The sequence below is a fragment of the Macrobrachium rosenbergii genome, chromosome 29 (assembly GCF_040412425.1).
Source record: "Macrobrachium rosenbergii isolate ZJJX-2024 chromosome 29, ASM4041242v1, whole genome shotgun sequence".
Lineage (NCBI taxonomy): Eukaryota > Metazoa > Arthropoda > Malacostraca > Decapoda > Palaemonidae > Macrobrachium > Macrobrachium rosenbergii.
This window is the reverse complement of record NC_089769.1, coordinates 9,899,178-9,919,583: the sequence shown is the minus strand read 5'-3', so window position 1 is coordinate 9,919,583 and position 20,406 is coordinate 9,899,178. Positions and strand designations below refer to the sequence as shown.

General features: G+C 37.8%; 1 protein-coding gene across 11 annotated transcripts in view; it reads left to right on the top strand.

Annotated features, from left to right (window-relative positions):
* Positions 1 to 20,406, top strand: part of FoxP (forkhead box P) — a 1,520,060-nt gene that overhangs the window by 866,935 nt on the left and 632,719 nt on the right. For 2 of the 11 annotated variants that reach the window (XM_067130990.1, XM_067130975.1), the window contains exons 1-2: positions 886 to 944; positions 2,362 to 3,099. The exons of 5 other annotated variants lie outside the window; for them this stretch is intronic. In XM_067130990.1, coding sequence (XP_066987091.1) covers positions 3,001 to 3,099 — 99 coding nt within the window. In that variant the 5' untranslated portion in view covers positions 886 to 944; positions 2,362 to 3,000. Of the gene's footprint in view, positions 1 to 885; positions 1,024 to 2,361; positions 3,100 to 20,406 lie in introns of those variants that run through there. 4 more of the 11 variants (XM_067130974.1, XM_067130969.1, XM_067130985.1 and 1 more) reach the window with 3 other exon arrangements.

Below are 20,406 nucleotides of genomic sequence, written 5' to 3'. Positions count from 1 at the left end.
TATTTTAGAGATATAATTTCTGTTTACTAGTCCTCTTTTACTTTGCAGTTCATACAAAAAGCATAGCAAGCAATTAGCTAGAGGTGCTGAGAGGTGGCGGGGCTATTATTCTGAATCAAATTAGTCGCAGTGACTATGTACAGTCACACGTAATTCTCGTACGTATGTGCACGCGCTTATTCTCTCTGGCAATCACTGCGTTCTTTTTTAATCGTCGCGCTGACTGTACACTCACTTCTGGTTTTCCATCACCCTAAGACCGCGGAAGTTCAGTTGCTATTGCATTGACTTACATCTCGTTTTCTGTGTTTTCAGCATCGCAAAATTGCACACACACACATATAAATTTTATATATATATATGTATGTATGTATGTATGTATGTATGTATTATGTATGTATGTATTTCGCTTTCTAGAAATCTGTCTGGCCTCTTGGGTAATATTAACTATTTTTCTTCTTCCCTTTTAGCGTAACCTTAACCCACGAGACTCTGTTCTTGCGAAATGTTTGTATTATTTTTACGTCTTTCTAAAATATCGCGAACGAAGTTTACAACATCCTTCCATCCCTTCTTGGCCTCTCAAATAATAATGTTCAATTGATGTGTCGTTTGACAACCTCATGAGAAGAATGTCTCCAATGGGTTGTTATTAGGGAAAGTGACAGTGGCAAAACACTTCTCTCATATTGATGGGTTTTAACAAACTCATACAGCAAAGACACGCACACACACACAAAATGCACACAAACGCACGCACAAACTCCATACTCGCATGCACACACGGGTGGCCACCACGCGGGTTGGCCGAGTGAGAGAGTGAGAGAGAGAGAGAGAGAAAAGAAAGAAAGAAAGAGGGAGGGGGGTTGCCTCAAACTTCACTCAGTAGTCGCTCTTGGCTGCGGGACCGAGAGGTGTCTGCTGTGTCGGTCTGTCTGTGCGAGGTGTGTGCGCCTGCGCCGACGACTGTATGTGTTGAAGTGTTGCGGGACCACGTTGCTGTTGCTCCTTCGCTTTCAACAGGTGGCTAATGAAATAACATTGCCTTATTTCATATATTTATTTCCCCCCGAGACTCTCTCTCGCATCTTCGTTTTTTTAAAAGCGCAAACTTTTTCTTTCGCAAAAGTTCAAGGCCCTTTCCTTGCTCAAGATAGATGGCTCTATTTATTATTTGTGGAACTGGATATGCGACAAGAGGACCCAGTCGAGCCGAACCAAAAAGAGGTGACTTTTGTGATTTATCTATAGTAATGATGCGTTATTTTGAGTGACATTCCTCTCGAGTGGTGCCGAGATGTAGTGTGCGATTTGCATTCCCGCCATCACTGAAGAAGGCACGTCGGTGTGACATCGCTTGCTTTTGATCGATGATCGCTTGTGTCACATATCGCAGCTATGGCAGCAGCATCGTAGGATACCTGAGGGAGATTTTAACGCTTCGTAGACAACGAGTGGTCCTGGAAATGGATTATTGTGGGAGTTTGTTTATAATTTAGTAGACGCACTGTGCCGCTAACTTCAGTTCGAAATTTAACCGTAGGCCTATAGGCGTCGCCCGGGAATACACATTACAAAATCTGATATCGGTTTTGAGTTACTTTGTGAACACATGCTTACTTATGACATTTATAAATTATAATAATTATTTTCCGGTGTGACAATTGTCAAACCCTTTATCTATCTATCTATCTATATATCTATCTATCTATCTAACTATCTATATCTATATATATATATATATATATATATAATATATATATATATATATATATATATTAGTGACCGAGTGAAATTAAGAATAAAACTAATTTTTAGATTTTTTGAAGTGAAATTGTGGTCTTAAGAGCCTTGGCGGGAATGTGGACTGGAATTTGTGGTGGGAATCAAACACAGACCGTGAATCGTATCAAGTGCGCATGTGCAGCTAATTAAGTCGTTTTTCGCAGTTAATCAAAGTTCTGCCTGATCGATAATATATTGTTAAAACGTTTTGGTAGTTTACTATGTATGGTATGGTATAGGCCTATTGCTATTTCATTGATAAGATCGAGAGCTGTGGTTGAATATATTGGTCTTGGTGCAGTATTAAGGCAATATTTTACTATTATCAGTAATAACAACAGCTATAGAAAATAGACTTACCTTGCAATATTATTATTGTTATTGGTGATATGTGCTAATGTTTACTTGAAATATGGTTGTTGTTGTTGTGGCTACCCAAATTTTTCCATTTTGATTTGTTCAATGTTTGGCATTAGGCTTATATTACTATTTCATATTTTCTGATATAAATATTATACAGAATTAAGAATCCTTTCGCTGCTATTCCATGTATTGAAGGTAATTATTTTTTTGCAGATGAATAGTGCAAAGTAGGAAAATAGTGCAATGGTGCCTTGACATATTTTTATGTGGCTTGGTAAAACGGTACCCTTTTGTGTGCAATATCTTTTGCCTTGCAAACCGAACACTGGCAAAACTTTGGATAATTCCTTCAGATATTGTGATAGAAACGGGTAGCTTACTTTGCTGTGATGATACTTGTGTTCTGAAATGTAAACAATGAAAGTGCACTTTTAAACCATGGGAATCTTTAGATGAATGCATCAGTCATGTTGAAACCCAATGGCTGAAATGAGTGAAAATTTATAGTTGGAAGGTGTTTGAAAAACTCCAGAAATTGCTGATTGCTGTCAGTTGTTACATTAAATGAGTTTTTAGCGTTGTGAAAATGGTAAATGGTTAAATATGACCCATGTATAGTGCTTTGCAAATAACGCATATTTCAATTTCGGAAGTGTAAATCATTGTCTTGAACGACACAAGGAAACTACCACATATCGGAAATATTCACCAGCATCGAAAGAAGTTACCTTCCGAAATTATAACTCAATACCCAGGTTACCATCGCGATGTCATCATCACAGGGAATGTTTGGCCGTTAAGGTAGAACAGGCGACAGCCATTGCTAATAAATTAAGTCCTCTTTGGAAGTGCATGGACGCCAGAACGACCACCAATCTGATTGACGCGTTACTCTTTCAGCGCCGGGACACGCCTCCCTCCCGGTGTCTGACCACAACGCCTATCATGAAGGTAAGCTAAGATGAGGGAAATGGTATAGTAGCATTACTGGTAGAAAGGATGATGAAGGCAGAGAAGCTTTTGTTGTAGCAGTTTGATAAGGGTAGAAGTGACATAAGGTTGTGGTTCAGTTTGAAGTGCTGCACTCAGAGCCAGTTAGTTTTCCATTATTTTTATTTTTGACGATGCTGATTGGTACATAGTTTGTGCGAATTGAATTGGCATTGTTGTATGATAAGCTCACCATGACGGAAGTAATACATTAATGCTCGAATCATTAAGTCTTTATGGAGTTCATTGGTTTTGGGTAGTACGAAAGATTCAACAGTCATCTTGCTTGCCTCCTCCAGAGGCAGTATGTAGATTTGCCACAGATCTTCCTAGACGCTACGATGGACGAAGGGAAGTATTTAGAAAGTCATCGCCCACGTAACCCCAGGTTACCATCGAGGCTACCTTCTGGTCCTATAGGATAAACGTAACCCAGAGGTATCCTTCCGTGGTATTTCTTCTTACCTCTTACCTTTTCGGTCGGGTTTTACCCTACAACCACCTAATATGGACTTTAATTACTTATCTGCAGGTATGTGGAACAAGTAATGGCGGTCAGCGGCCAGAGATAAAATTCTGTACATATGCATCATAAAGGGTAAAATGGCGATCAGGTTTTGATAGGCCTATTGATAGCTTGGCTCGGTTCCTTCTTGTGGATTAGTAACCAACCCGCTTGATTCTGGGGATCCAGTGAAGACAGTTCATCTGACATCCCGGAAGAAAACAAAATAACGTAAACGGATTTGCCAAAGTTGCTGAAAATTTATATTGCTGATTATGATGGGTTTTCTTTAATGATTTTATCATAAAACTTACCAAAGTTTACTATGAATTCTATTGTTCTGTAGTGAAGACAACTACGATTCCCCCCACTCTCCGACGTGTATCACAACTACTTTGTATCCTGATTCGACATGGAGAAAAATCACTTACACAGACATAACTGCAAAATGCATCAATTTGCTTAGTTTGTTATGAAGACTCATAGCTCTTCCTTCGTCTGAGAGGTGACTGCCGCTTCCTTCAAGGTTAGAGCCCACTTTTTCTCTCATTTTCTCATCCTCTCTTAGGCTAATTGACTAATTGGTTTATATAAAACTTTGGTGACATCAGCCAAGGTCGTCTTCGCCAGAGAATATATTATATATATATATATATATATATATATATATATATATATATATAATGAAAAGGCAATCAAAAGTAAATAGGTCTACATTCAAGTTAACCTGTAGATATACACAAATCAGATACAAGTACGTTAAAATACTGAAATGTTAAGGAATGCACATTTAGATTTTAGAAAGACCAGTTCCAATAGATTAAAAAAATCAACTAGGATTACATAACTGGCTACCTTGCACTCCAATTATTTAGGATGGCTAGACTTAGATTAGACCACTGAGATGCCCATGACGTCGGCCTACGTATAGATAAAACCCCTAAGATGACCGATCTCAAAGCGCTGTAAGAGGTCTTGATTGTTAGTCGGCGTTCAGGTATTGGTTGCATTGTAATATTGATCCGTGAGAGTTGATTGGATGATTGTAAGGTATTTGGCTGGTTAAGGACGTGTCTTGACAGAGGCCATTTCAGGTCTCTTCGAAGACTTAGAATACCAGGAGGTTTTTTGATGTGTATTGTTTTAGAATTTTATTTGTAGCCATGGGATGGTGAAAGGGTCACCATGATAACAGTTGGATGCTACTTTGGCTTGTTATCTACGCGTCACCTACTCCGTGGTGCTAGTATAGCCTATACTAAACATGGCGGAAGCTCCTTGGGACGCCGTGTTCAGTACTAGCCCCTCGGCGATCAAAGTATCATATACACCCATTTCTACAGTGTGTGGTCGACAAATTGTATTAATAAACGATATCTTCGTGCGGCCGTCTACTTTACATTTACCAACTGCATTGCACTAAAAAAAACGGATATTACGTCGTAAGTCACAGAAAAGAGGTGGGTGGAAACACCTGCTGTAAAGAAAAACGGAACAATTGCCGTGACGATGATTAGGAATCATTTTTCGTTCGATTATATGACAATTCTCTGCGGTAGTAAATTACTTTTATAATAATAATAATATAATAACAATAATATAATAATAATAATCACCTTTTTACCCGGTTAGATTTGTGACTGAATAATTGTCGTCGTTTTCCGAAGCATACTTCTCCAAATAGATGTCTGCGAGCTGAAGATCATTTCTGCTTTTTACATAAGCCGCAAGCTCATTAGTTAATATCGTACCAGTAATTAATATTGTTGTTAATGCTAGTCATATGCCTTTGCAAGTTGTTTCGCGAGAGGGAGTGTCTTCGACTAAATCATTCACTGGCCCAGTAAATGAATTTTCACTTGTATTTTCACTTGTATTTCGTTCACAGCTGTGCGTTTTATTCTACTGGAGCCAGCCAGGGAAGTTAATGGCCTACTGTGCTTATTCCTTAATTAAAATTGCAGAAGAATAAAATATCTACGGATGACGTTCTGTATGTGACATGCCTCTAGTAAGCTGGGAGTCTGCTAATGTCTGTATGGCTGTCAATTCAAGATAAGCGGAACTTTTCAGTTAGAGTGCATCCGTTGTAAGAAAAGGGATAGAAGAAGAAAATGCGTTGCTTGCCTTTTTATAGTAGCGAAGGACCGGCTTTGAAGACTCAGACAAGATGCAGATGGAAGGAATTTAGGAAACACGGAAGATAAAAAAAAGTTATAGATCTTATCCCACATTTGCTTCTAAATATTTTTCCTTTTAGTATACAACTGCTGCAGTATCCATTTATTTCAAAAGACCCTTTTCCAAAGTTAAAAAGGTAAACTTAGCAAGAAATATTTTATAAATTATGGAAGTGCTTCGCTTTCATTAAAAAAAAAAAGAACAGATGAATTAGATTAGTCACCAAACATCTTCATTCCAGCATTGTAACTGATTATTTCAAATGCGGGTATGTACGGAATTCATCGGGTATGCAGGTGCAAGTATTACAGCAGCTTCCGGTCATTATAGGTCTCTCTCTCTCTCTCTCTCTCTCTCTCTCTCTCTCTCTCTCTCTCTCTCTCTCTCTCTCCGTAAATGGTCATACATACCTGGTCTAGTATGAGATTTTAGTCATGCATTGTAACTTAATATTATTGTTGCATTTGTTACTGATCCCGGTCGTGTTACTTCCGAATGTATACTTGTTAGCCTACTGGCGCTTTTGTAATTTTTTAAATATTTTTGTTGCTTTGATTTGGTTTTTGGTAATGTTATTAATAATATCAGTATAGTATTAGTATTGCTGCTGGGAGGAGAAGGATGAGCACTTCAGTATTAAACGATTTTTCATCAGATAAAATCGAAGTTGCGTGAGCAGCTTATCTATTCAGGAACAATAATGCTTCTGGTTCCAAGGTTACCCCCACGCTCTTCAGCAAAGAAGTTATGGCACCACGACTCTCTCTCTCTCTCTCTCTCTCTCTCTCTCTCTCTCTCTCTCTCTCTCTCTCTCTCTCTCTCTCTCATGCGAGTTGTCCTTGTACCTCACACGTAATATTTTGCAGATGTCTACAAATTTTTGGTTGCGCATATTTGTTACTGGTTAAATTGGACAGTACAGTGTTATAATTAGCCTAAGGTTGGATAATGTTAATCATGAATTATTGGTAGCTGCTGTCAGGTCGGAAGCTTGGTGTCTAAATGTACAACACACAAACACACACATGTATATATATATATATATATATATATATATATATATATATATATATATATATATATATATATACATATATATATCATGTATACATAAAATGTGTGTGTATGTATGCCTGTCTGTACGGAGAAGATATTTGTGAAATGGTGTGTGTGTGTGTGCGTATCTTACTGTCTGCCTGCCTATGTGTGAAACGTAGCCTATGTGTACAAATGTACAGCATACTGCTGTGTGCCGCATTTGTTTTATTACAAAGGGGCTGTTGAAATAAATGTACAAAAAATCATTTTACTTACTAATAAATATACGATGCTCTCAGAGATTTTATTTTTCTGTTGGATCATCAAATTAAGTCATCGACGGTTGTTTAAAATCCATTAAATATTTCTTTAGGGTTCCGTTAGGGAGTGAAATGCCATGGGCTCTATCCACTTTTTTTTTTTTTTTTTTTTTTTTTGCCTGGTCTGTTTATTGGCGTTTGACCAGGGTTGATTTTTCTACCCACATACCCAGTTGAGGAGGCGCGTCTATATTCTTTTTATTTTTGAGCCTTTTTTTTTCTCTTCTAATTTGCTTTGTCATACAGTTTTCTCTTCCAGATAATAGAGGCTGCGTAAAATTTTGGACGTGCGAGTTTTTTCGTTTGTTGTATAATGATTTTGAGCAACAAATAAAGGGCTGCGGTGTTGTATCAGTAGTGACATCATGTTCTGTAAATTTCGTTAATAGTGGGGAGTGTATAGTGTGCGCTTTTATGATTTTTTTTTATAAGGGGGTTGGGGAGACTAAGCTATACCACTGTGAAAAGTGTAAGAGAGAGAGAGAGAGAGAGGGTGGAGGGAAGTGAATAAGCACTAGTTTGCTTCTCCTATGTGACTACAGTGCAAATAACAAATCAATCTCAAACGGTGGAGATGAAACAATAGTCTGGTGATTTACAGAATAAGCATCTAACTGTGCACAAGCAGGTGTTATAACTCAACATGTGCTGTAAACCGTAAAAAATTGCCAACATCGAAAACATTTGAGATTTGGGTGTGAGGATTATAACTGCAGACCCATATGTGAAGATTGTCTTTCTAGGAAGTAGCACTGTCACTACTTGACATAGCCTATGGGTATGGAGGGAAAGGAAGTTAACCGAACCGGAAAGGAGGAAGAAATAAAAAAGAAAGAAAGAAAAAAGTGGGTTTGGGTGGTGGGCGCGAAAAAAGTTTTGGGAAACATAGGAAGCAATTTGAGAAGATGAAATTATAGACTGGGGCAGACCCGCTACAATCCAGCATCTCTCTCTCTCTCTCTCTCTCTCTCTCTCTCTCTCTCTCTCTCTCTCTCTCTCGTCAAGTGTGTTACGGTTTTTCCTTCCCAATTTGGAATGCATTACGGACGGTTAACGGAGATCGGTCACTGTAAAGACAATAGAGGCAAAAGAGAGTATAATGATGATGATGATGTCAAGGGAGCTAAATCATTATATTGTTAATTAAACACTGTTCATTACGTTTTGTAATTGCTTATTTCATTGTACGCGTCAGAATGACGGTGGTTGTTTGGGTTAGTGATTTCAGTTGACGATTTATGACAGACATTTTCGCTTCAGTTACTCATTTTCCCCCGGAAATGAAAAATATCGCCTTGACTTCATCTCTATATAAGTAATCTGTCTTCCGGTATTTTTAAAATCCCAAAATGGGAAATATTTCGGTAAGACGGAAATGGAAGAAACCACATTTCCTAATCATTATGAGCATCATAATCCTAATCATTATGAGCATCATAATGCGTCTGTCGTGGCACGGGGTTTTTAATATATTTTTTCCTCCTCTGTGGAAGCTACCTAATTTTTTTTTTTTCTTTTTCTGAGACCCAGGTAAAGCAGTAATGGCTATCTTGAAATAAGGTGTGGCTGCTTCTGAAACGATTCCTTGTTGTACTCGGAAACCTTTTAGAAAACCTTCAGACAGTCAGTGCGAAATAGAAAGTATCAGAGATGTTTAGCCCAAGGGTAATTTTTCCGCTCGAGAGAGAGAGAGAGAGAGAGAGAGAGAGAGAGAGAGAGAGAGAGAGAGAGAAAATTGCCGCCATTAAGAAGCTAATCTGTTAAATTTCAAATGCACAGTGCTTTCCTTTGGAATATAAACGAGTGATTAATTGTTATTAGCAGCTACTTATTTGTCGGTTATCAGTTGTGCACCATTACATTGCCCAACGCAATTATATTGCGCTCAGTTTGTGGCGCACTTCTTGAGAATACGGGTTAAGGTAAGTTGACCGAGCGGTGAAATGCTATATATATATATATATATATATATATATATATATATATATATATATATATATATATATATATATATATATATATATATATATATATATATATATATATATATATATATATAATTTGCATGGCTGATTTGTACACGCATATATATAATTATATATATATATATGTATGTGTGTGTATACATATACATATATGTATATATATGTATTGTGTATGTTCCTCATATAAAGGAATTTGCTTTCTCTCTGCCCAGGCATTCACGTGCGCCATGTCAGCCGAAGGGAGATGTCATTATCTCTAGAGTAATTCTCATGTACATGTACATTTTCTCTCTGATTTTGTGTGCGATGAATTATTGAATATTTTCAGATCCGCAAGGTGTGCTCTTTCCCTAACAGAGGAATTGTTTCACTTATCAATGCCTAAGGCTCTGTATTTAATGGGGGCCTTATTATTTTGGGAATATGGTAAACGTAAATCAGTTTGCGGAAATTGTTTTTATGAGAGGTAGATTTACCTTACTAGATGTTGGCATAGTTTTCATATATTTTCTGATATATTGATATGTAAACCGAGCGAAGGAAATAATCCCTCACCACTTAGGTTATACGGTAAAAGAAAAAATGGCTTTCGGTATTTCGAAGTTCAAACACTTATTATAGGCGGCTGCAAGTAAAGGGGTTAATCATTATTTTATCCTTTATTCATGTTTCAGTTCACTTTACCATTTTTATGCGATTGTTTATTTTATTTAAGGCTTAAAGATTGTGGTTTATTGTTTTTGTCATTCAATGCCTTTGATTTGATGAAGCCTAATTGTCGATGGAACCCTTGTACCGCATTACGTCACCCTTCATTACGTTCATATTGCGCCAAATGACATAAAGAAATCGGCAAGTCAGTCAACTTTTATTGCACTGCAAAGATCTGCACTGAGCTCCGTGATGAGTCTCGGAAACAGCATATTTTTCTCACTGCGCTGAAATTAATTACTACGCATTCTACAAATAAGAAAACAGGCCGCACCGTCGACCTTTATTGCAGGGAACCGTAGCGAGCGAAGCACTGTAACCACCCAGGGGATGCCCCCTGGGCCGCTTTAGTTCTGCATGATAATTAATCGGTTAAAGTATTTGGGATTCCTCACACTGCCACACTTATCGATCCCCAAGATGCTTCGGATTCTCGCATCTTGGCCGCGCCTGTACGTCGGAGTAGCAAATTGTTTTAGCATTTTTATTGTCACCCCGGGCGTCTTAATAATGAGTGGCACTTAAGGTCATGGATTTAACTTTGCATGTACGGATGAGGCGGCAGTTTGCCGGAATTATTCATCGGGCCTCAGACTAAGCGTGCCACGTGATCGTCACCATTTGGTTCTAGTGTCTGTGGCCTTTCGACGTGTCATTTATGATCATCAGTTTGCAATCTTCATTTCTCTTTATTTTCTTCTCTTCGCATTGGTGTGATCCATCTCTCTCTTGTTGATCTGCCCAGGTTGGTTACGTAATCACCTTTATCTTCATTGGCCTATATTTACTTATCTTTGTCTTAATAATGTTTATGTGAAACCTGTCTTCACATTCTTGATTCATCATTAATAATCTTCACATTCCAGCGTTGTCTCCTCCATTTACTTACATTCAGATGTTTTTCCCTTAGTCTTGTGTATCCCGTTTAACCTTTGAACTCCTATCTTGCATATTTCCCCCTCATCGTCCTCACTGTGCTCAGTCTCTGTCCTCTGTACAAAATATCCTGTCGTACATCCTCTGATGAGATCAATAAACGACTCGGACAGCTCTGCTGTGCATAGTTGAAGTAGCTCCCTTTCTATATTTGTAGGTTACGGCACAGCCCGTAGGACGGCGGTGGACGATCTCCATTTAGGAATGTGATGGTATGGCGGGGGGGAGGAGAGAGGGTGTGGAAGCGATCGTTATTTCTGGTCACTCTTTACCTGTCTTTTTTTACCTGGAAGGGCACTGTCTCATCAGGGAGATTGTACAGGTGTAAGAACAGAGACGTGCCGTTTTGTAGTGTTCAAGTTACATAATTTCACTTGACATATCTATGTCTGATTATATGATTATATATATATATATATATATATATATATATATATATATATATATATATATATATATATATATATATATATATATATATATATGTGTGTGTGTGTGTGTGTGTGTGTGTAATTGTAAAGAAGGACAGTGAACCAAACTCATAAACTAACTTAACAAGATACCTTACTTAGATTTGATGGTTATAGATTACAGGAAGACGCACATACATACACACATACATACATACATACATACATACATTATATATATATATATATATATATATATATATATATATATATATATATATATATATATATATACATGTATATATATATATATATATATATATTTATATATATATATATATATATATATATATATATATATATATATATATATATATATATATATATACCCTAATGAGGAGTTAACAAATCAGCATTACTACACGCTTATGATCGAAGGCAAAATCGATCCTGAATTTACTTGTCTTTTAATTCAATAAATTAATGTAATAGATTATTAATTAAGAACTACGTAATTAAAGGCGACATTATTTTTCCCTGAGACCCAGCATTGGAGATTTGAATTTCTATGCCTGACATTCTGTGCTTGTGGGAGATTTTCACCACGGTGTTTCATGGTACCCTTAACTTGGTTAACTGTAAATGGCTGGCTGCGATTTAATCGTTTAGGGTTAACTATCGTCTCTATTCTGAGAATTTGACTGTTACCCGAAATACACTTAAGACATGCAAGTATTATATGTGTGTGTGTGTGTGTGTGTGAGGTGTGATTCTCCAGAGTGGGCGCATGGCTGAGTTGTTCAACGCTGGATTCACATTGCTAGGCCCGTGGATCGCTCCAGCCCACACCCGTAAATCCACCCAGCTGTAAATGAGTACAGGCGTGTGCTGGGAGCGAGAAAACGGTGCGTTGGGTTTCTGCCTCATCCCTAAACACTTGCTGATAAACCGTAAAGCCGTACCCATCTGGCGCCACCGATTCCAAAGGAAAGACTGCTTGGTTGGTTGTAAGTATAAAGTTTTACAGACCACACTGATTAACAGCTCTCCTAGGGCTTGGTTGGAAAACACACAGACACACACACACACACACACACACACACACACACATATATATATATATATATATATATATATATATATATATATATATATATATATATATATATATATATAATTTATGTATGCATGTATGTGTGTGTGTTAAGATCCGCCATCAACATTGTCTCAATCGTTCTTAAACGCTTGCTAGTATTAGATGTTTTCACTTATATTTGTCAAGAAGCTGTACGGACATATGCGCACACAATTCCATTTTTACCCATAAGTAATACTCATTGCATACACAGATGCATATTTGTTCATAAACGGTTTACGTTTGCGCATTGTCCATTTTGATTATACGTTTAAAAGTTTGTCTTCTATGTCCCAGGACTGCTTTTTAAGGGTATTTGTGATTTTTTTATTACATCTAGATAGAACCAAATTTACAGGGCCATAATTATGATATCTAGTTAATTATCTACACCGTACAGGAACCGCACGAAGCCCTTTCAACTCGACTCTAGTCCTTTCGACAACTATTTTATAATTCTCCTTAGAACTGCGATAGCTAAAGCTTGTCTTACTTGTGGTCACTTGAGCCTATCCACTTCATTTCGATTATATTTTCATATTAATCGGTCACCAGAACTAAAATAAGAAACGCAAATGGCGTCTTAACCCACGAAAATATTTCAGAATGATCAAAGAGCATTTTCACGAGTGCTATGACCTCTTCCTTGTTATATCGCGTCCCAATTTATTCCTTTTAATCGAGACGGATATGACAGACACCACGTATGGCTCGACCCGAAGGCAAAAATGACGGTGTCAGTGACCTTGCTCTGCAGTGTGGAGACTAATCTAAATTATGTCGGAATTATGTGAGGAATAAAGTGGTGTAAGTTAAATCAAATTAGATGTTTTGAAGTATGGTTTTTGGTTGAAATGTTTCGAACCGCTAAAGCGCTGTCAGCGAAATCTGGTGCTGGTTAGGTAGTATTTTGTTCCACGTGCAGTACGGTAAATTGCAACAAATCAGGGTATCTTCTCGATGTTCTTTAAAAGACAGATAATCTTAATATAGTTTCTTAAGCATATTAAGATGCGGTAAAATGAAGGTGATCAGAAAATAAGATTCAAGAAGCTCTTTATCTCATAACTGGTTTGATAAGAGTCTTATCTTGAGAGCCTATAGTATTTGTGAGGTATGAACTATTTACAGTGCAAATCGATATTCAAGTCCAAGCAGAGAGAAAAAAAACAATTTCGTAATAAAACGTATTTTCAAGAATCGTGGAATATGATTTGATTTGATTAGTTTATTATAGTCATAAAAAAAATAAGGACGAAAGAACGATAAACCTCGTTGGCGTTATCTTCATCTGAAACCTAGGTTAGCTTTTATTTCTGCTTGATTTCTTTTAGTAAATTTGGGAAGAAGATCGTGCCGAATATTTTTTCAGAATTCATTCGCTTCTTGCAGTAATTAGAATTATCAACACTGAATAGTTTTGGTTTTCGCTTACTAAGATTTTAATTTTTATTTTTAATTAAAAATTAGTTTTTTTTTTTTCATCACCTTATTGTTGATTGATTATTTTTAGATTGTTCGCGCACTTGAGATAATTGAGCATGTAATTTATCAGATTTGCACGCCCCGATCTATTTATCATAATTTATTTTCCTTACTGTGTATTCGTGAGTAATAAACAGCATTTTTTTTTTTACTTTGGTTTGCCTCATGTTACAGTACTACACTACGCAATCAAATGCAACAGATGGCAGCATATGTGATGCAACGAAAATACATCTGCTCATGTAGTTGTTTAGGCATATTTAGAAATTATTAGGTTATTTTTATACAGTAGGTTGTACATGTTTATACAGTATCAGAGAGCAAGATTCTTGGTGTTATTGATTTAATTAATTTATCCATGGATGTATAATTATTCCCACAGTTTATAAATATGTTAGTCGTTTTATAATAGTATGTTTTTGTACACATAAACGTACTACACACACACACACACACACACACACACACACACACACACACCACAGTATGTAGGCCTGTATTATAAATTACATTATAAATTAATTTATCCATGGATGTATAATTATTCCCACACTTTATAAATATATTAGTCGTTTTATAATAGTATGTTTTATACACATAAACGTACTACACACACACACACAGTATATATATTATATATTACATTATATATAAACCTATATAGTTAGATAGTCATTGCTTAGGTATGGACTTGTTTTTATTTATCGTTACATTACTGTACGTAATTATGCAGTGAATCTTCTATCGTACTGCGGTATCTTCTCGTTTTTTTCATTTTCATTATTGCCTTCTACGTCAATCCAGGTTCCTCCGAACGTATAGAAGAAGGGCGGGTCCCGAATCGTTCGTATTCAACCGTAACACTAAGTCATTGACAAAAGTAATAACATTAAACCACAGTATTCGAGCATAGAGTTTCTCATCTGCGACTCTATTATATCTTATTATTTAGAATTAGGTATGTCTTATTATTTAGAATTAGAGCCGTTGATGCATCACTGAAGTTGTTATTAAACAGGAGCTGGGTTACTGTCATTTTTGTAGAAACATAATTCACTCAGGGTTGAGTATAGTACCTGCAATTACTTTCAATAATTTGTGCAGCATCAAAAATGATTAACTTGAGTTAGTATTTTTGTCAGATTGTTTGGACCTAGGATTGTTATTTTTCCGTGATTCCTGATGACTGTACAGTTTAAAATATTTTTGTTGATGGCTGGTATCATTGTTAATATTTTTCGTTAGGATACATTGTATTAAAGCGTGTGTAAACTCCATGTAATATTTCGAGGTAATTGGTCCCTTCGATTGAAGAAAGTGGCTGTGGGTCTTAGTACCCACGCCGAAATTAGATCTAGGCTACAGCAATTATGTTATTTGCTTTTTGACATTTCAACTCCAGGCTTTTACAGTGCAAAGTTAACGAGCATTTAATGCATCCGTTCGCCAGATCCAACCCCATTATTTTACTCCGTCAGACAATACTTGATAGTTCGTGACCTGACGTGTCTTTTTTACCTTTTTCCTCTTGCTTTTATTGTTTGTGATTGTCAATCGTCGCTTTCGTACGTTTATGGTCGGTCGGTGCTGGAAGAGAGTTGACCCGAGGAAAAGTTCGATTGGTGTGCAATTGCTCTCGTCTCTCTTTCGGTCTCTCAGTCGATCCGCTGGTGTCGAGTCTCTCTCTCTCTCTCTCTCTCTCTCTCTCTCTCTCTCTCTCTCTCTCTCTCTCTGTTGATCTTTTGGTATAGAGTTTCTATCCGTGTCTCTCTCGTCAGCGCAATGTATTTGGTGTTGTATATATTTTCTTAACTCTCTCTCTCTCTCTCTCTCTCTCTCTCTCTCTCTCTCTCTCTCTCTCTCTCACACACACACACACACACACACACACACACACACTTTGGGTTCTTGAATTAAACAAAGTCGCTCCATCACAGTTTTAGTGTGCAATAATACAAATAACCTTTTCTTTCATGTACTGTCGCAAAATTTTTTCTTGATCCTTATCTTTCTTTTAGTCTCACTGTATTGTAAACTCTCTTTATTGTAAATATTTTCTTATGACCGAAAGTGGCAAAAAAAAAAAAAAGATAGAAAGCAACAATCTTCTCGAACTCTTTCTCTTTCAAGCTCTATTAAGGGCACAACAATAGCTTAGGAGGGATTTATGCGCTATAAGACTGACCACTTGTTGTATTATACACAAAAAAAAAAAAAATGTCACTTTCATATTACACAGCCAGTAAAAGTTTTGTTGTCTAATATCACTCCGACAAGACTTAGTATCCCCCCTTGACATAGAGTTATGCTCCTGGCTTAACGTTCATTTATCATAGTTTAAGTAAACATAGATTAATTAAAAGGTGTGTATCGTATTCGTCTCGTAGCGTGTGTTTGTGTATGCATTTATTTGTGCGTTCACATTGTGAAAGCGTTTCACGGCTCGTCACTCTCGGGGAGATACAAAAGATGCGGCCGAGGACCGAGTGACACTCCATTAATTGGATAAATAATGGTTAAGGAGCAGAGAGAATTGGGAAGAGGAGACATAGCACTATGGGGATTTGGGGCAGGAGGGAGGGAGGGAGGTAGGGATGGGTGGTAGGAGAGGTGGGAGGGAGAATTAGGGGGATAGGGTGTTTCCACGTCTTTTAAGGTGTTGCAACAGTAGCTCGGAGAAAAATGATACCGCCATGACCTAATCACAAAACACCTTGCTGACTTTACTGCTCTTGCCTACCCCTTCCCGGAGCTCTCCCTTCCTCCCCCACTCCCGCACCTTGACTCAGACATCAGCCCCCCCCACCCCCCTCTTCTTGCCCCTCTCCTCCCCCAATCAAAGCCTACTTCATTTTCCCGACATATTCGAAGACTTTCACACGCGTATTTTTTTCTTAATATCATATTTTTTTTTATTCTTTGATGTCGATCTTTAGTCTTGAGCATAGCCTATATGCGAGCAAGCACGGGTGCAGAAGAAAAGTAGAATGACAATAATGTGTCCGTGGATATGTACACAACTGTAAGATAATTAATTTGTGTTTTTACCTGCCTTAGGCAGCCTGTATGGAAGCCTCTGCCCGCTTCAGTGAACCTGAAAATAATGGATATAGAGAATACATAGTATAATTGAGCATTAAAGTTAATGACAGTTAAATTTGTTTATCTTCCACCGTGTTGTTATGTTAATATTGCAAGGTTTTTCCATAGGGTTCTATCTTCCTTAATTTAGTTATATTAATTCCCCCCATTCTCTCTCTCTCTCTCTCTCTCTCTCTCTCTCTCTCTCTCTCTCTCTCTCTCTCTCCATGGAAACCCGCTTCCAATGATTATGGGAAATGATTATTGCGAAATCTGTATAATGCTTGTGTGCTTCGATGTAGACAAAAAGTTGCCATTGATAACATTTGCAACCTCATGGTGCAGACAACATCAAGCTGTTTGGTGAAGCGTGGTTGTTTTGGGGATGGCTGGTTTCGTTGGTTGTGATTGTGGTTGAGAGGTGGGATTGAGTGGGCGTGTTCGGTCGGATTGGGCGTGTTAGGTGCTGGTGGTGTCCCCGGTCGCGCTAGATGGGCGTCTGATTGTGTGTATGGACGGGCGTGTGATTGTTTGTGAATGGGAGGGAGGATGGTACTCTCGTAAGTAAAAGAGGGGAATTTCCCTGCATCTGAGGTAGTGCGGGGCAAGGTGAGCAAATGAGTGAATGAGGAAAGTTAGAATACATGAGTGAATAATGGAAGGGAGGGTAATTTGGCAAATAAAAAAATAGATGAGTAATGTGTGAAAAATCGTAGGAAGAGTCGAGAACTGAATAGTCTAGTGAGAGTGAACGAGGCTACAAGAGAAGGAATGAGTGAATAATGGGAGAGTGAAATAGTCACTAAAGTGATGGGTGAATGAGGGCTAAGTGAATAATGGAATGGTGAGTGTACAGCACTTGAATGGGTGTGTTTGTGTGGGGAACCAAATCTGTGCCGTACCTTTAATACATCCTTGTGTAGGCTTCCCACCAGACCTTTTCCATTTTCCTAGCTAGCCTGCTCTCTCGCCCGTTTGGTATTCTCCAATCCGTCTATTAGTGGTCTTTTCCATAGAGGCTTACTGGCAGGCAGGCATCTTCCCCTCATATTTCATCAAGGTAATCAATGACCTCTTAGGCATTCCTCGGATGACCCCTACAAATCCCCCCCCCCCACAACCATGTTTTCTATGAGCTTAATGTTCAGGTGCCCCAATTTGCCAGGGGGTACATGTGCCATCATCTATGTTAATAAATGTAAGGTATTCGTGTTAGGTTGCCCCCTTGATAATAAATGTTTGGGCGGATGCTACGGTCGACGCCCAGGGTCTTGTGGCCAGACTGACGACTGTAAGGCGTTCTGGACCAAAGGTCTCCCTCGAATAAGACCGATCCGCTCTTTGTTGCAGACGGACACACAACAGTCAGTTATGACCCCTAAAGGGTTTCGGAGTAAAGATCGCTATTCTCTCGCGTTTGGAGGCAAAGTTTGTTATTTCCCCAGAATAAAGGGGGTTGTTTTCGAGGGGGTTGGTTGGCGGCGTCCTGGTGAGGCTTAGGAAGGAAGGAAACCTCCTTTTAATGTACTTGAAAAGAAGGTTACGCCCGATGTGAAAAGCTATCGAAGTCAGTCTGGGGAATTGTGAATTCATGCTTTGTTATGCATTCCTTGCGTTTGCCTTATCATTTGTTGTTTGGCAGAGTCGACCGCACGGATCCTCGTAACCCGTTCCTTTCTTCTTGCTGGGCAGTTATGGAAACCAGTGAAATGATTTGCTTCATTATTGTCAGTACGTTGATACATTGTAGAATTTGCGCATTGATTGAAATCTCGGTATATGCCATGTGTTGTGTATTGGTCATTCAGTAAAGGGATATGGTTTATAGTGAGCAGTTTGTTTATATGAGTTAGCTCACTAACTTTTACTACTACAGCATTAATAAAGCAATTTGTCAAAGATTAGGCATTGTATGTTATCTTATTTCATCGACTAACGAATTGAGGTAATTAATTTCTTTGAAAGGGACTACTTTTGACGTAAATTTCAGGAATAAGAATAGCCTTATTTAAAAGAAAATAGTATCAAGAAAAGCAAAAGAATAAAACTGAATATAAGAAAAATTAATAAACTTTATATATAAATAATCAAGAAACAGGATAACTAAATGAGATGTGTCCTAAGAGACTGATGCTTTTAGCTAATTTAAATGCGCATTGCGGAAGGATTGCCTGAATCGAATACAGCCTATTTTCTGTAGAATGGATGGCTAAATACACAATACGGAAGGCTGGCCAACATCGAATACAACTTTTTTTTTTTTTAGAATGGGCCAAAGTAAATTTAACCATTGTTTTATTTCAAGCAACTGGTTGCCATCATTATTTTATCAATGTAATCCACATTATATCTACATTATCCATATCGAATGCAGCCACTTTCAACCAAATGAGAATAAACTACGTAAGGATCGGTGAGAAATAAGGATGACCGATTATATCCCAGGTTTCGCTTTATTCGAACAGTGGCTCAGAGCCGCGGCATGAGTAATCAGAGACAGGTTAATGCATCATCGCATAGGGAGAGAGAGAGAGAGAGAGAGAGAGAGAGAGAGAGAGAGAGAGAGAGAGAGAGAGAGCGAGCGGGTGTTGGTAGGTACAAGAGGGATGGGAAGACTCTAAATTGAGATAACCATATATCTGCTTTACACAATAATTATCCAACATTAAATACTTTATCCATCCTTCATTATCCGCAAACGATATTAGCTGGATGACCGCTAATTGGCGCTCACCTGGGCTCACCTGACAAATGATGGATCTGGTCTCGAGCGAGACGGCCACTTTGTCTCGTATTAGAGGAGTGATTTTCTATCCGTTCGTATCTTGGAGCCTGCGTAAGGGCAGTTTGATCTCTCTGTGTTTTTTTCAGTAGGGAAATTAATTTTATCTCTTATTTCCAGTAGGAGCGTATAAATGATTTTTTCTTCATTTAATCGTTTGAAGACTTATTTTGCTGTCTTTGGCGGCAGGAATCTTTTTGAAGATCTATGTATAGCTGAAAGATATCGTTTGGATTTTTATTTTGTATCTTGAAGTACTTCGTAGTTTCTTCCTCAGTGTTTTGTTTATGTTTTATGAGCGTGTACGTACAACTTACACAAGATTGTCTTTTCTTGCCATATGCAGAGGGACTATATTTAAAACTTTATTCTCTTTGCCGTAATCTCTCCGTCATGGCATTGGCCTGTGAGCATATATATATATATATATATATATATATATATATATATATATATATATATATGTGTATATATGTGTGTGTGTATGTATATATATATATTGTGTGTGTATTTATTTACTCCATTACTCCATTATGTTGCCTATAGATTTTTGGTATTGTTTGACAGTGCTGAAATACATTTTATCCTTTGATGTTTCTTTCTATATCGAATCTGTGCTCCTCCCACATTTCTGAGAGCGCCCGTTATGTTTTAATCGTTGTTGACGTCGCTGTCATCTGTACCGGTTAATGGTTGGTT